Source organism: Phaethon aethereus, assembly GCF_964289735.1.
Source record: "Phaethon aethereus genome assembly, chromosome: 3".
NCBI lineage: Eukaryota > Metazoa > Chordata > Aves > Phaethontiformes > Phaethontidae > Phaethon > Phaethon aethereus.
Window position 1 is genome coordinate 111,523,280 of NC_138576.1, and position 14,792 is coordinate 111,538,071.

The window sequence follows — 14,792 nt, forward strand, 5'->3', positions numbered from 1 at the left end:
TGCAGTAACTAGCATGTGGTTGAATTTACATTTGCATGTCTGACTCAGTTTGAACACTGCCTTTATTTCTGAATTTGTTAAGATGGAGAATGGAGAACCAGTCCCCTTGATAATTGCAGCAGGAGGTGGTGGCAGGGCTTACAGGGCCAAAACAGACACATTTCATCCAGAAAGGCTGGAGAATGATTCCTCTATTCCAGGGTTAAATGGAAATTCAGGAGCTGCAGGTAAGGAAAATGTATTCTTTTTAAGAAAACTTCTATGAATATATGGTACTCCCAGATTCCTCCTCACAAGGAGATGATGCAAAACTCATGAAGACACAGTTCAGGGGGAACATGGAAGTATAGCAGATCCATATAAGATGTGCCCACAGTGCAGGATACTTGGCCTAAATAAGGGTATCAGAGATGGTATAGCAGTAGCAATGGCAACATTCTCCCAAAATAATGTAGTACCTCTCATAAGCAAAGTTGTTTGATTTTTGATGTGGCAGTTTGCTGTGTCAGTGTGGCCATCCTGCTCCCTGCACTGTTTTGTGCTGTGTAGACATGCTCACAGTCTCCCTGGCTTATGCAGAAAGAGCATAATTGCACCCTGGCTAGAAGTCTCTGTGAAGAGACCTTGGACTGAACAACCAGCAGAGCTGAAAGTGAGTCACTGGTGAGTATGTTGTATTTAGAGCGGGGATTGAACATGTTTTCACATCCCTTTCACTGAATTCCTTTTGTTCCACTTCAAAACTGACATAGGGTTTTTTCAAAAGTATTTTTTGCAAAGAGAAGGGGAAGGCTCTGTAAGCCAGAAACAAGTGGTTGGGGAGTAGGCAGGGATCTCTTTTTACATTTTCCATAGAAAATACTTGTCCTTGTATGGTAGGTGAAAAGGGGTGCAGACGATTAACATGGTCTTACAGAAAGGCCACTATAGCACTGCGTAGCAAACACATCCCCTCTTCTAACCAAGGCTTGAGATTCTTACTTTCAGCTGAGGTGCTTTATAGGAATGCTTCTTCTCCAGATCCCTGCATTGTTTTTTACACAAAAATAACCCCTACCTGTGCCTTTTATTTTCTCTTAACTGCAGGTGGTGGAGGTGGCTGGAATGATAACACTTCCTTCCTGTGGTCAGGAAAATCCTTGCTGGAAGGTGCTACTGGAGGAAGATCCTGCCCCCAGGCCATGAAGAAGTGGGGGTGGGAGACAAGAGGGGGTTTCGGAGGGGGTGGAGGGGGGTGCTCCTCAGGTGGAGGAGGCGGAGGATATATAGGTAAAGTGGCTTCGTGTTCAAGGTGTCCCTTCCCCTCCTTTAGTGCTAATGATCAGCAAAACACTGATAGATAATTCTGTAGCTAGCATATTTGACTGTTATGTACTAGTATGTCTGTGTGTTGCCTTTTTAGCTCTAGATGAATGTATGGTATTTAGTCTTTGAGCAAATAGCCAGATGTCAGTCCTTCAGCTGTAATCCTGGCTTTGCACTCTGCAAAATGTGTCATCAAGATCCTGCTGTGATTCTTGAGCCTTCCATTTTGGGGTTATAGTGCTGAAGAAGGAGGAGCCACAGGCTATGTGCTCCTGTTACCAGTACTTGTGTTTTGAGGACTCTGGTCCTGGAGACTGGCAGCCAGGCTTTACACCAGGGGAAAAGACGCAGCTTCTTCTACCCTGCCCTTCTATGAGTGGGCCTTGGTCCTGTGCAGGTGGTCTCTGGGGGCAGAGGCTCAGGCTGCCAGCCAGGACCCCTCTTAATAACGACAATGGTGTTGACTTTAGTCAACAAGGAGCTAATTTCATGTGCTGCAGGTCTCAGGACAGCTGTCAGATGGCATTATGTTGATTATAACTGGTGTGGGCCAGATTCAAGATCTCTACTAACCCATAATCTCCTGGGCCACATAGTTTTTCAGCCATCTGCACTGTGGTGGACTTTTTAACCCCAGGTTCTCCACAGCTTAAATCAAGTGTATGATAGACTAGAAATCCTGAGAGGAAGTAATGAATTTAAGTGCATGTTTTGTACCAATGTTACTGTGTAATGCTTCTTTTTCCAACAGAATGCCTCACATTACATCATTTTATTTTCCTGAAGATGGTTAAAGAGGAAAAAACATTTTTGCTTGGGGTGGGGGAATCTTTGCATGCTTGTAGTACTAAATACATGGCCTGTACTGTGTTTCTAATATGTATTGCCCATACTTCGCTCCTATATGATCTATATGCCCAAGCACAAATGAGCAACTCAAACACTCCTTCAAGTCCCCACTCCTGGTGGACCACCCTGCTTTCAGGGTGCAAAGGAGAGGAAGGATATCAGATTATTCATTCCTTCTGCTGACACAGTACATAACTTGATGAGCAAGGGTACTGATCAAGCCCTTGAGTACTGGTGTTTTCCAGTCTCTTGGACACATTAATTTTAAGAAGGGCTTATATATTTCACAGCATCCAAATGGTTAAAGATGGAGTTTGTGCCTTAGTTTGCAATGGTCTGCCTAAAACGGAGCTAAGAAATTGATTGTCACAAGCTGCTGCTATTAAATTGAAGTTCTAGAGATAAAAGACCAGTGGTTTATGCCACAACTCACTAAGTGTTCCCTATATGTTAAACACTTCGATTTATTCTCTTTTCTCATTTGGATGCCTCCCTAAGTATGCTGAAGTCATGCATGTTGCAATGCTTATCTGTATTTTAGTGCCAATGAGCCTTAGTATGTTAAAGTAACTTCTGGTTTGACATAGGTGGCAATGCTGCAGTGGACAATGACCCAGAGATGGATGGGGAGGATGGTGTGTCCTTTATTAATCCAACTGGTACTTTATACACTCCAGCACTTAAAGGTATTCCTATTGGTCAGAAGTCTTCTAGTGGGTTTATTTCATGCTAAGAATAGCTTACATCTGTAGGAAACTTTACAACCCTTTGGTTACAGCTTAGTGTCACCATGAACATGAGGAGGCAGAAAGATAGCATAACGAAGTCCAGTGGAGAATAAACAGAAGTAGCAGGAAGAAAGCAGGTGGAGAGAACATCAAGGCTATTGAAAAACACTTCTCAACAATATAGTCTACCACCTGTAGAATAATTTTGGCTAATGAAAATGGTAACAGAACCTCATAGTTCAGATAATTTAGGAAAGAAATGGACAAAGCACCTGACTATTCACTAACAAACATGTTCCTTTAAGCATCCCTCAGCAAAGTATCCAGGTTGGACCAGGGATTTTCTAGAGAAAACAGTGCAGTGCTGTCCAAAAAAATGTTTGCTTTAGAACAACCAGAAGTGTTTTCAAATACAGATGCACTCTGGCCTGATAGATTGAGACAGAAAGTTTTTAAAATATTGCAGTGTCTGATCTCAGAGGGAGTAAAGGCCAGGAAAGAAAAGGGTGAGCTCCATGGACTGCTGAAAGGGCAGGTTTCCCTGGGGCTCAGCAGCAGCCTCCTTGCTAACCTGGTAGGACTATCTGCTCAGAGAGCCAGTGTACCTCAGCTGCAGTGGGGCTAATTTAGCTGGATGTTATTTTCTACATGAGAAAAGTGCAGGAGCTATGGGAGGTGGGGAGAAATCATTTTGTTAGATGGGGCCCGCTCTGCCACATCTGGCAACTGTGACCACCATGTCCCCTGTTTCTGTTAGTACCCAAGGGAATAATATGAATTATCTTTATGGTAATTAACTTGGCTTCTTTCATCCACTCCCTAGTGACAGAGGGGCACGGAGAGGTGGATATTAGGCTGCATCTTAACTGCAGTCACTGTGAGATGGACGAGTGCCGTGTTGATCTTGAGACTCAAAAAGTCATTTGCTTTTGTGAGCCAGGCACAGAGCTGGCTGAGGATGGTGTGTCTTGCATAGGTAAGTACGTGTAGGGGGTAGGCTGCTAGCATGTGAAACAGAAAATGCATGGCAAAAATCTGTAGTTTGGACTGTAAGACATCCTGAAAGTATTATCTGCTCTTTCTTAAAACTGGTTTCTGTTGAATGTTACCTTCTTTCCTGCTGGTATATGCTGCAGGGATATTTTGCTGGGATATAGACAAATCAATGCTGAGGAATGGTGCACAGAGCAGCATTGCTGGTTTGCTTTACAGTATATGTTTGGCATACTGGGCAGCACTGAGGAGAGTCAAAGGTTGCACCTGGTTGTGCTGATGCTCACATTCTGCTCTGAAATCATAAAAATTTTCTCACTGAAAGAATTTTGCAGCTAAACTTAAATTCCAGGTCAGTCCTCTTAAGAACCAAAAAATGTACAAGGTGAAGAAGAATATAATTCCTGTGGATTTGGACATATAAGGTGCAGGTGCAGATTCTATTAGAAATTCTGTGTGAGATCTCTGAGGAAAACTAAAGACAGTGCCTGTACTTGCCTTACTTGAAAAACCAAGTGCTCAGAGCTCCATGACTAGGTTTCCTTCATATTCTTGCCCTGCAGTTAGAGCAAGTGACTCCAGGGTTTCAGGATCCTGGTCCCAGCTTTGTCACTGGCATGGGAAAATTGTTCTATATTTTTACCATTCCTATCTGTAAAATGCATAAAAAGCAAGATCATTTTGCCAGGGCAAAAGAAAACCTTAATAGACGGTCACTAAATGCCTTGTGGTCCCAAATGAGGATGCAGCTATGGAATACTTTGTACTACACTTACTGTTACCAGGTTTTTCTGCCTGGATTAGATGCATTTAGGAGATGATATATTGCAGTCTTCCTTCTGCTTTTGCTGTGATTTGGCACCGATAGAAGCACTTTAACCCTGGTAATGTAATGTTCTTTCTACCTCCTCAACCTTCTGCCCCTGGTTTTTATAGTCTTGATATGAAAACCCAGGAGTGCACAAGTTAATTCGTTGATAGCAAACAATCTGTTTAAATTGCTTGATATTAATTGAAAAAAATTAAACAATGAGGTATTAAGGGTCATAGAACTTGAGAACTGATCATGTCAGAGGTTGCTTCTATACTATAGGAGCAACAGACGAGTAAATGGAAAGAAGAGCAGAAAAATCTGTCTGCAGAGAAGTGGCTGCTGGAAGACCATTTTAAACATGTAATTCCTTCTTCTGCCTCTGTTACAGCTGAGCCAGTGGTTCATCTCCCTCTTTCCTTGGTCTTGTCTGTAGTGACTTCAGCATTGGTGGCTGCTTTAATTTTGGCTTTTTCAGGAATCATGATAGGTGAGTGTTTCTCTTTAAAAGATATTTTCATATGAGGGCTGGATACGAAACAGGAATAATTGGGCCCTGGGAGGCAAAAGGATTCAGGTTTTTAGCTACTGCTGTATTTAATGACACCTTCCCACACACACGCCTTAAACTTCAGATTTCAGTATTTATTTCTAACCACAGTGACCAATTTGAGGAGGTTTCAGTTACTGACTGCATCTCGAAAGAGACATTATTACTTGTGTGGTAGTGTAAAGCTGCAAGAACACAGCTGCCACTGGTTTTGTGAGAGCTGTGGTGCTTAATGCTTAAAAGCAAACTTCTTTATTTTTGTGCCTATAGCCTCTTAACGTATGACTTTTAAGCTTGAAATTCTCACATAGGTGCCCTTTTACAAACTGTTACTTTGCAGAATGTGGGCATTCTTGGCATCTTTATTTGAAATTCTAAAAGGTATTTTTCACCTTTTCGTTTTCTTATTTTAAACAATAGCTAACCTGCATTTGATTGCAAGCAGAATAGATTTGAATCAGTGAAAAGCAGCTAGGGATTCAAACCACAGCTCTGCCACCTTTCTTTGTCCACACTGTATATAGTCTGGGACAGGGGAGGGATGTACACAGAGCAGCAAATGGCAGCTATTAAATTAGATTTGCGCAGCTGTTTCAGTTTTAAGAATTTCAGGAGTTATCAGTTGCACACACATGGTCCTACATGTATGATTTCTGTCCTGACAGTACCCCTTTAAAATTACAAATTACTTCTCAGGGAGTGGAACAGTAATCCTCTTTCCATCCAACTAGCCTATCACTGCCATCTCAGGAAAGAGCAGCGATTTAAAAAATCAGAGAAAAGCAATGAGGAGGAAAATGGAGGAGAGAAAGGGTTTGTGGATAGGTCATTACATCTGTCTGCCTTTGCGAGTGCATGTTTACCCCTTAAATTCTTCCCCTGAGCAGCATCTGCTGGAGAAGATGCAATAGCTATTACCGTCACAGTCTTTGGGCTCAATCCAGCTCCCACAGAAATCAATAATAAGGGTAACAGTGATTTAACCTGCTCACGATTGGCATCTTGCTTTGAAAAAAATACTGCAATATCAATTACTATTTCAAGGAGTATCCACAGGATGTCTTCTTTCAAGGTGTGATCTCTAATGATGTTTCAGAAATATCAGTGAAAATATTCAAGGAATATAACACTACTATAAGCTGATTCCAAATTTAGTCCAGGTCTCTTGTTTAGAAACAGAGGCAGTTTTGCAAAATGAGCGAGTTTTATATACAATGTGTTATTCTGAGGTAACAGTTTAGTCTATTCTTTTTGAACAATATGATGTAATAATTTGAGGTAACAGTTTAGTCTATTCTTTTTGAACAATATGATGTAATAATTAATTTCAGATTTTAGTTACTTCTATGTGGTTTAGGAAAGTTGGTTATACCCCAACTCCCTCAAGTTTGGAACTGGACTCATACTTGGAAGCTCCAATTAAACTAAATAGAACAAAACAAAAGCCTCAGAACTGTGAAATCAGAGATCTCTGCAAGTGAAATTCATTTTACTTCTTCCAAACAGGTCATGAGCAAGCCTGTTTCTTTATAAGATGTGCAAATTAAAGGTTCCTGGATAACTTCAGGTTCCATTTTCTATCTGTAATTATTTGATGTACAGAAATATGACAGTGTCACTGTCTGTTTTGATTCACTGAAATTTGGCCACACAACAAATTCCAGTGAGACGTGCTGCACAGCTGCTGTCCTGTTCCAAAGTCAATCTGTGTCTCTGGTTTACTGTGTTCTCCATATTTAGTATATCGTCGGAAGCACCAGGAGCTACAAGCCATGCAGATGGAGTTACAGAGCCCAGAATATAAACTGAGCAAACTGCGTACCTCCACTATCATGACAGACTACAATCCCAACTACTGCTTTGCAGGAAAGACCACATCCATTAGTGACCTCAAAGAGGTGCCTCGAAAAAACATCTCCCTCATCCGGTAAATTCATCTTTGCCTTCCCCATGCTTTACACTGTACACTCAGTGTATGCTGGCTGTCTTACACAGGTGTGAACTCATGTCTTTGTGCAGGCATGTACAAATTCTCATGCACTTTTAGACTCATGCTCCATTTCATAAGAAGATGTAAAGCTGCAGTAGTTAGGCTTGTGTGGAGGGCACTATGTTTCAGCAGTCTCCTTGACCTTTTACAGGTGCAGTGTTAATCTTCTGGGATTATGAGAGGAACTGAAAAGTCATCACCAGTAATTCAGACACATCTCTGCAGACTGTGCAATGAATGGCCCATTTCCAGTGTTAACTAATGAAATACTGGGAAGGCTGAGGCTTGTAGGAGGCTCTTTTAAAGTCTTTGATGGGATCTTTAGTAAAGACAATGACATCCTTAAGTACAATAGCAGGAAAAGCATGGGTTTGAGACTGCCAGACACTGTTAAAAAGACGGGAATATGAAGCCAACAGGATAAGTCATGTCTAGATCAGAATTTCTAATAGTAATTAGAAGTAATTAAATAACTTTAATTAGTCTCTTAAGAAAAAACTTGAAAATTCAGGAGTTCTTTCCTACCTTGCTCTACTGCAGGATACAGTGCATGACACCTGTGAATGTGACGTTACCCTGGTACCATGCAGTTTTATGCAAAAAGCCAAGAACCGGAGAGCTTGGAAGACTAGGGAGCTTATGGTGCTAAAAAAGATGATTGCAGTCCATGCAGTCTGCAATGTTTTTCTGTCTCTTATCTCATCCCCCCTTACCTGCACACCTTGCTGGACTGCATCTGGAAGTTTCCAGTGTACCCTGTGCTGCTGCTGCCTTTGTCACTTGGGCTCTGAAAGGATTTTTGAAGTGTGGCAAGCTGCAGAGAGCAGAGGATACAGCTGGGACTTGATAAGGGCAGGGAAGGTGGGCTTTTTGGGAGGAGGGTCAGTTATGAGCTGTAGAGATCTGTTTTATACGCTCAGCTTGTAATAAGTTGGTCACACATAGCCAAGAATAGTGTCTCAAGCTGGTACCTGCAAAATTTTATTAAAAGAATTGTTTGAGTCACAGGCAATGCAAGTCCTCACTGTGATTTCACTACCTAGACTGGTCTTTATCCTGGCAAAACTACACAGACCTTATGTAACAACAGAGCAGACTGCCCTTAGCAGTACCTGTTTGAACAGACAGGAGGGCAACAGCCCATGCAAAACCAGTCTACTGATAGACCAGAGAACAGAATCAGTACAGCTTTCAGGCCATGCCTGGCTCTACCAGGAAAGATGCAGGAAAGTCTTTTAGAGGCTCAAATTACTACTGCCCAGTGGGCAGCCCATGCAGGGTTAAGAGGGACTCAGGATCTTGAATGCAGCCTCATTCTCTGGCAGCGTTCACTATGTCATTATGACATGCCTCCTATGTGGTATAGCTATTGTACCAGTTGACTTAATGTTAAGCGAGTGGTGACTGAATAGACAGGTATGCAAAATCTCTATCACAAAGACTGTTTGTGATTAATTACTTTCTCTTTTTCTTTTACCCTTATTCAAAATAAAACTGTAAATTTCATAATACGATCAGTGCCAGAAATTATTCTCAGCATGAATGCCTAGAACTGAGTGCTTTACAAAGCACTATCATCACCATTTACTGGCTAAGGTACTTACCCAGAATCACAAAATAAATCAGGAAAAGATACTTGGTTTAGAATTCAGGTCCTTTGAGAACCATTGTGCTTCCTGTTTCTTGTTCAATGTTTTCTTTAATGGTGATGCATAAACATTATGGGAACTGTTAAATGTGTTTAGGGTATGGGAACACCAAGACGTAAGACGTATCTTTATTGACCTGTTATGGAGCACCCACCACTAGAGCACCAACATCAAAGCCATAGAAGAGTGCTATCTGTTACACACTGCAGTGCCAGCAGCCTGATTTCACTGGGGTCTGTTCACTTCTGAGGATTGCTTTCCCTACCAATTAAATACATTGTAGGTCCAGGAAAGATCACATCAAGGTCTGGTCCCCTGCATAGTGTGAGGAGTGGTATTGTCAGTGTCAATATCCAATTCTCCCTGTTTCACTACCATGAAAATTGTAAGCCCATTCTGTGAGCTGTGACCACAGTGTTATAATGTGTGTTCTCTGTAGTAAAACCTTCTTGTCTTCTCTGGTCTGTCCAGGGGTTTGGGCCACGGAGCCTTTGGTGAGGTATATGAAGGTCAGGTGGCAGGGATCCCCAGCGACCCCACTCCCTTGCAGGTGGCCGTGAAAGTAAGTGACAGTGTATGAGTTATCATGATGGTTTTCATGCACCTTTCACCCAAGAGTTCCAATGCATTATAAAAATGAAGATGAATTAAACGTTACTACAGTACCGAAGGATGTGGCTAGAAAGGTTGCTGCTCTGTTGCAACACTTTAATCCATCATAGTGATGGTACAGCTTGTAGCATATGGGCTTGTGAGACTATTAAAAGAGGTCTGTAAGTAGTAAATAGGCGAAGATTTCCCATACAGCTGCAGTGGACTGCAGGTATGAGAAATAAATCCATCTTCTGTGCATCCTCCACTTGCTACACCTGGTGTGGTAATCTGTCCAAAGGCTATGAGTCAGAGGCCAAAAGTCTTTACAGGGCCAAGAGCAGCTGGCACATACATCAAAGAGCCTGCAGGTAGGAGTTGGCTGGTTTTCCAGGGATCTCACCACTCCATTACAGGATGGATATGCACTGGATGTGAAGCTAAATCCTAAGAGACCCTGGTAGGGTTCTCCAGGCCTTCAGCAGCCTAGCTAGCTTGTTTTCTCCTAGAGGTTACAAAGCAGCACGGTCCTGCTGCTGGTTATAGTTCACAGGCTTGCTGGGAGGTAGGAGTATTAAACTGTCAGAAAGCTCAGAAACTGTGGTCTCATTCCTCATCCTCTATATAGCAGAGTCCCACATATTGAGCACTGTTCCCTGTGCACTCTGGGCTACTTCCTTTGCTGGGAACAGGGTGACAGTGGCCTTGATGGGCCCTGTGTTCTGATCTTTACCTTTCAACAGGCTTCACAGTTTAGTTGAGTAATGGTCTAGCTATTACCTTAGAGTGAGATTTCTTTTAGAGAAACAAGGATTGCTGCAGACAATGTTAGTGCTTTTGATTGTGCCAGGTGTTCTACATCTGTAAGTTTCAATATCTTCTCCTTGTCAACCTGTTCCTTCTCTTCCAGACATTGCCAGAAGTGTGTTCAGAGCAAGATGAGTTGGACTTCCTCATGGAAGCTCTCATTATTAGGTGTGTATGAATAAGATGAACAGCACTTGTGTTGGCTTGCAAAGCCCAGCAGTGTAAAGAAGAAAGATGCTTTAAGAGGTGATGTCCATGCAACACATTTATGTAGTAGTTTTAGCGCGTGGCTGCCAGTATTATAGAGAGGATAGGCATTACCATTCTTCTTATAAATGAAGAGGCATCAGATGATTAAGGGCTAAATTTTGAAGGGGGTTCACACTGGTTTTCGTTATCCAAACTGAAAATCTTTAGGTCCAGAATTGACAGTAGGATCCTTTGATTTCTCTTAGACATCAGGATATGAGGTAAAAACAAACTTTAGGAGTTTGGATTTGACTAGTCAAAACTAACAGATGGCATTGACTTAATGCTGCTTTCATGTCACATGTCAGAGACTGAGTCCTAGAATCCATAGAAATAGTTTCCTGTCACATTTGAGGTCTGGAGAAATAAGGAAGTATTAGAGACTAGACCTTGAGGAATATCCCCTACATAAGCAGATCCCTGTGTCAGTATGTTATTTGGAACAACTCTACCCTAGGCCAATTTCTGCCCCCTTGGATAGGGAAATTAGAAACAGACTTTTCCCAGTTATCAGATATTCCCTGCTTCCTATGGCCCACAAATTTTGCTGTAGCCCAAAAAGGATGCAGAATATAGGAAGAGGAAAAGCAGCCAAAAGTCACTCCTTCCCCACCTTCGTTTTATGCAGACAGACACAGAGTGCAGTGGTAGCACTTTAGCTTTATCCAGTTTATCCAGTTATCCTACCTTTGAGATTTGCTACTTTCTGGAAAAAAAAACCACAAACCACAAAACATTCCCTGCAGCAAAACATTTTGATTCTTTTCTGCAGTTGTGCTTTTTGATCAAAGTTGCTCCATAATTGAGTCTCCCTGTCTCCACAGCAAGTTCAACCACCAGAATATTGTGCGCTGCATCGGGGTGAGCTTGCAGGCACTTCCTCGTTTCATCCTGCTAGAACTCATGGCTGGAGGTGACCTGAAATCGTTCCTGAGAGAGACACGGCCTAGACCGGTAAGAAAAGAGAAAATTGAATTTTATTTAGTAAGCTGCTGCCACAAGGCAAATACATAACTATAAAAGAGCTGATCCATGCTGCTACTCTTTCCCAGTGTTTTAGACGGTCAGAAAATTTCTGTTGCTAGAAGACCGCTGTGGGGGCAGGACACAGATATATAGGAAACAGATGCTGCTGGGGTTATGCAGAGGTGCCTCATCCCTGGACTTTGCTAGATAGCATTGCAGATACTATCTAAAGAAAGAACAAAATCAAAGTTTAAAAAAAAAAGTTAAACTCTACTCTTACTTTCCTCACACCAGCTGGATGTGGGTTGGGGGGAAGTTTTGAGTTAGTAATGACAAATCTGTTATTTAAACTGCTGATCAGTTGTATTTCTCTGGATATCTGTCAGTGCAAGTTTGACATAGGCAGGGAGAGGATCCAGCCTGGAGCTGTTGACCTAATAGCAAATACCTTTAGTCCAGAGTTTTAAAGTTTTTGAATAGGAAATGACAGTCAGTCAGAAATGTGTGAGAAATAAATTATGACTTCTAGAGAGGAATCAGTATATCAGAAGAATAAAGTTTGCTCCGAGTCCCTAGATCAGAAAGGCACCCAGATGTTGAAAGTTAGCACCAGAGCCCAGCTTTCTACTTTGTCTCTACATTTCTTTGACACAGGGCAAAATGCTGGATTTTATCAGTACAAGAGAGACACAAATTGGCTCTAACAGATATAAATAAGATTCTTCCTCGAGGCATCTGGAAATAGATCGACTTTGTATTTTTTCTTTGCAATCTGGTTTTCAGACATAGAAAATGCTCTGTGCTTCTCAGGAGTACCGCAATCTTGGATAGGTTGCAGTAACGTGGCTCCTGCCTGGGTAAGAAGGCTAAACACCCAGAAAATCAAGATATTTGAAATCTGAGCAAGCAGTCTTTATAAACAGAGATTGCTTTTCTGTAGCACCTAGAGGTGTTCTTGTTAGCTCATACAAATGGGCTGAACTTGGTGGTAGGTGAATGGGGAAATTCATGTTTTGCAATGTGGGCTCTGCTCTCACCTGATGGAGAGCAAAATGGCATGGGCCAGTTATGCTGCCCAGTAGGTGCTGTGTTCAAAACTGCTAGGACAGGCTGTGCTAGATGTGTGAAGTGGCAGGTGAAACAGGACAGTGTAGGGCAAGGGCATCCATCACTTTGCAATGGAAGCATTTTTTATCTCGTCAAATTAGAGAGAGAAGCCAGCTCAGTAATGATCAGGATCTTACGAGGAAGCACCAAGAACATTAGTCCTGAACAGCAGGAATTTTTACCTACATGCAGTAAAATGAACCAGTTGCTTTTGTGGATGAAAATCCCTTAATCGTTACAGGATGCAGTCATGGGAGCTTTTTGATCTGAGGGGTTTCTTTCTGTTTGCTCTTACCTCATCATGAGTTCCTCCTTGCATGCCAGGGCTTCCATTTCTGTTAGTGGTAGCTCTGTTGCAACCCTTGTGAAAGCTAATGTCAGAAGAGGTGGATGGTTCACTCCAGGCACAGCATAATTACTTCCTCGGAATTTCTCTTTCTGCCTTCACAGTCTCTCCTTTCTTTCCTTGTCTTTCCTGACCTCTTTGAGGTTATCTGAGACTGACCATAACTACTGCTACTCACAGGGGCTGTTCCCAGCACCTTTAAGATCCTCCCTTATTCCTGCATTTAACTTGTTCCCAGGACTGAAGCAGACCTGAGACTGATGCTACTGTTTTCTGCTCTGTTCCATGACTGTCACTCCTTGGGAAAGCTGAGGTTCAAATGCAGATGAGCGGTTGCAAGTTGGAACTGATTGAGAAAAACAGTGTCCAGTCCCTCTTTAACAGTTGGGTGAATGTGGGCAGCCTGACTGTGTGCAGTCACAGATCCACATGTTTCTGCTCCACTTCTAACACCTTCCTACCCCTTGCCTTGCCCTGCTTCTGGTACCATCCCATGTGGTGGCTGCCTGGTGAGAATGAAAGAGTAATTCATTGTCTGGCTGCCAGGGCTGCTTCTGAGGTGCTAATGGCACCTGTGAGTGCTGAGAAGTCAGCCTCTGGTGCACACATTTGACTGCTGGCTCAGAAACTATGAGGCTAGGAGACAGACTGATGAGAGATGAGATGTGTGCGGGGCATTGTGCTCTGAGAAGTATGGGATCCAGCTGTGGAAATTGATTTATCCTCTGCATATACTTGAGGTGTGACAGAGTCTCTGTACATAAGGCCTGTGGCTCAGTACTCCTGGATGTGTCTTTGCACTGCTCTTAATGAACTCTGAGCTGCTTTGTTCCTCCTATTGCTCATTCAAGGAAGACAGGCAGAAGGTAGGCATAGCAGACTGGATGTTTAGCTTTCCAGGCCCATTAAAGGAAAGGAAAGACAAGGAACAGGGCAGAGTAAACAGGCTTCAATAAGCTTTGCTTCCAACAGGAATTAATTGAACACACAAGACTTAGCTGACTGACTCGGTAACAGAGGTGCACTTCTTACTGTGCAGTAAGCACCATATGAATTATTGTTGTCATTTCCCCTTGTTTTTTGTGGTTTTGTATTTTCCAGATGATTTCCTTACTACCTTGTCTTTCCCACTTACTTCTGCTTTCAGCCTGATTGCAAAGGAGAGATTTATGTGTTCATTCTCTACCTTCATCCCCCAGTTGCTCCCCCTACTCCCCTGCCAGTAACTTTGAATTCATTTGCCAGTTTCAGTCAAATTTAACAGAGGTGTGAAATTCATTAACTTGGCATTAATTCCAAGGCTTCAGGAAGAAGAAAGCACCACACTAGAGCAACCACTGAAGCAAAACAGTTGTCTTGTTTGGCTTGCCACTGGCCAGCTAGAGCCTGTGTGACTTGGAGCAAGACACATGCAACATGCTGCCATGCACTCAGCCACTGAAAAGCATGGAAGAAAGCAGAGGGAATGGTGGAGGAGAAGGTGAAGCAAGGGAAGGGGGAACTTAAGACATTGCGAGGGACGTGAAATGGGAAGCTAGAGCTACCGCAGGAGGTGTGACATGGGCTCCACTTAATGGGAGATCAAGATGCTGCCAGCACAGGTTATTGTGTGTTGTTTGTCTGTGTTTTTCATGTAAATAATGAAAGCCATGTTAAGCCAACATGTAATGATTTTTGTGGACTCTAAGCAAGAATGATCATATGTGTAAGCCAAATGTTCATCCAACATCACTGATACAATACCAGTGACTCTTGCGGAATACTGTCGGTTTATGCTAGCCAGGTCTACTCCATAAGCTTCAGATCCATACTTCTCCATGGGTCCAGAGTTTACAGCCTTGAAGGGTTTTG

At 42.5% G+C, this 14,792-nt stretch overlaps 1 protein-coding gene across 1 annotated transcript in view; it reads left to right on the forward strand.

Moving 5' to 3' along the window:
- Positions 1-14,792, forward strand: part of ALK (ALK receptor tyrosine kinase) — a gene marked incomplete at its 3' end in the record, with an annotated part of 246,977 nt that overhangs the window by 222,703 nt on the left and 9,482 nt on the right. The window contains exons 14-22 of the mRNA XM_081998640.1: positions 83-227; positions 1,087-1,269; positions 2,742-2,840; positions 3,706-3,858; positions 5,078-5,176; positions 6,977-7,163; positions 9,347-9,437; positions 10,377-10,441; positions 11,347-11,476. Coding sequence (XP_081854766.1) covers positions 83-227; positions 1,087-1,269; positions 2,742-2,840; positions 3,706-3,858; positions 5,078-5,176; positions 6,977-7,163; positions 9,347-9,437; positions 10,377-10,441; positions 11,347-11,476 — 1,152 coding nt within the window. The remainder of the gene's footprint in view (positions 1-82; positions 228-1,086; positions 1,270-2,741; positions 2,841-3,705; positions 3,859-5,077; positions 5,177-6,976; positions 7,164-9,346; positions 9,438-10,376; positions 10,442-11,346; positions 11,477-14,792) is intronic.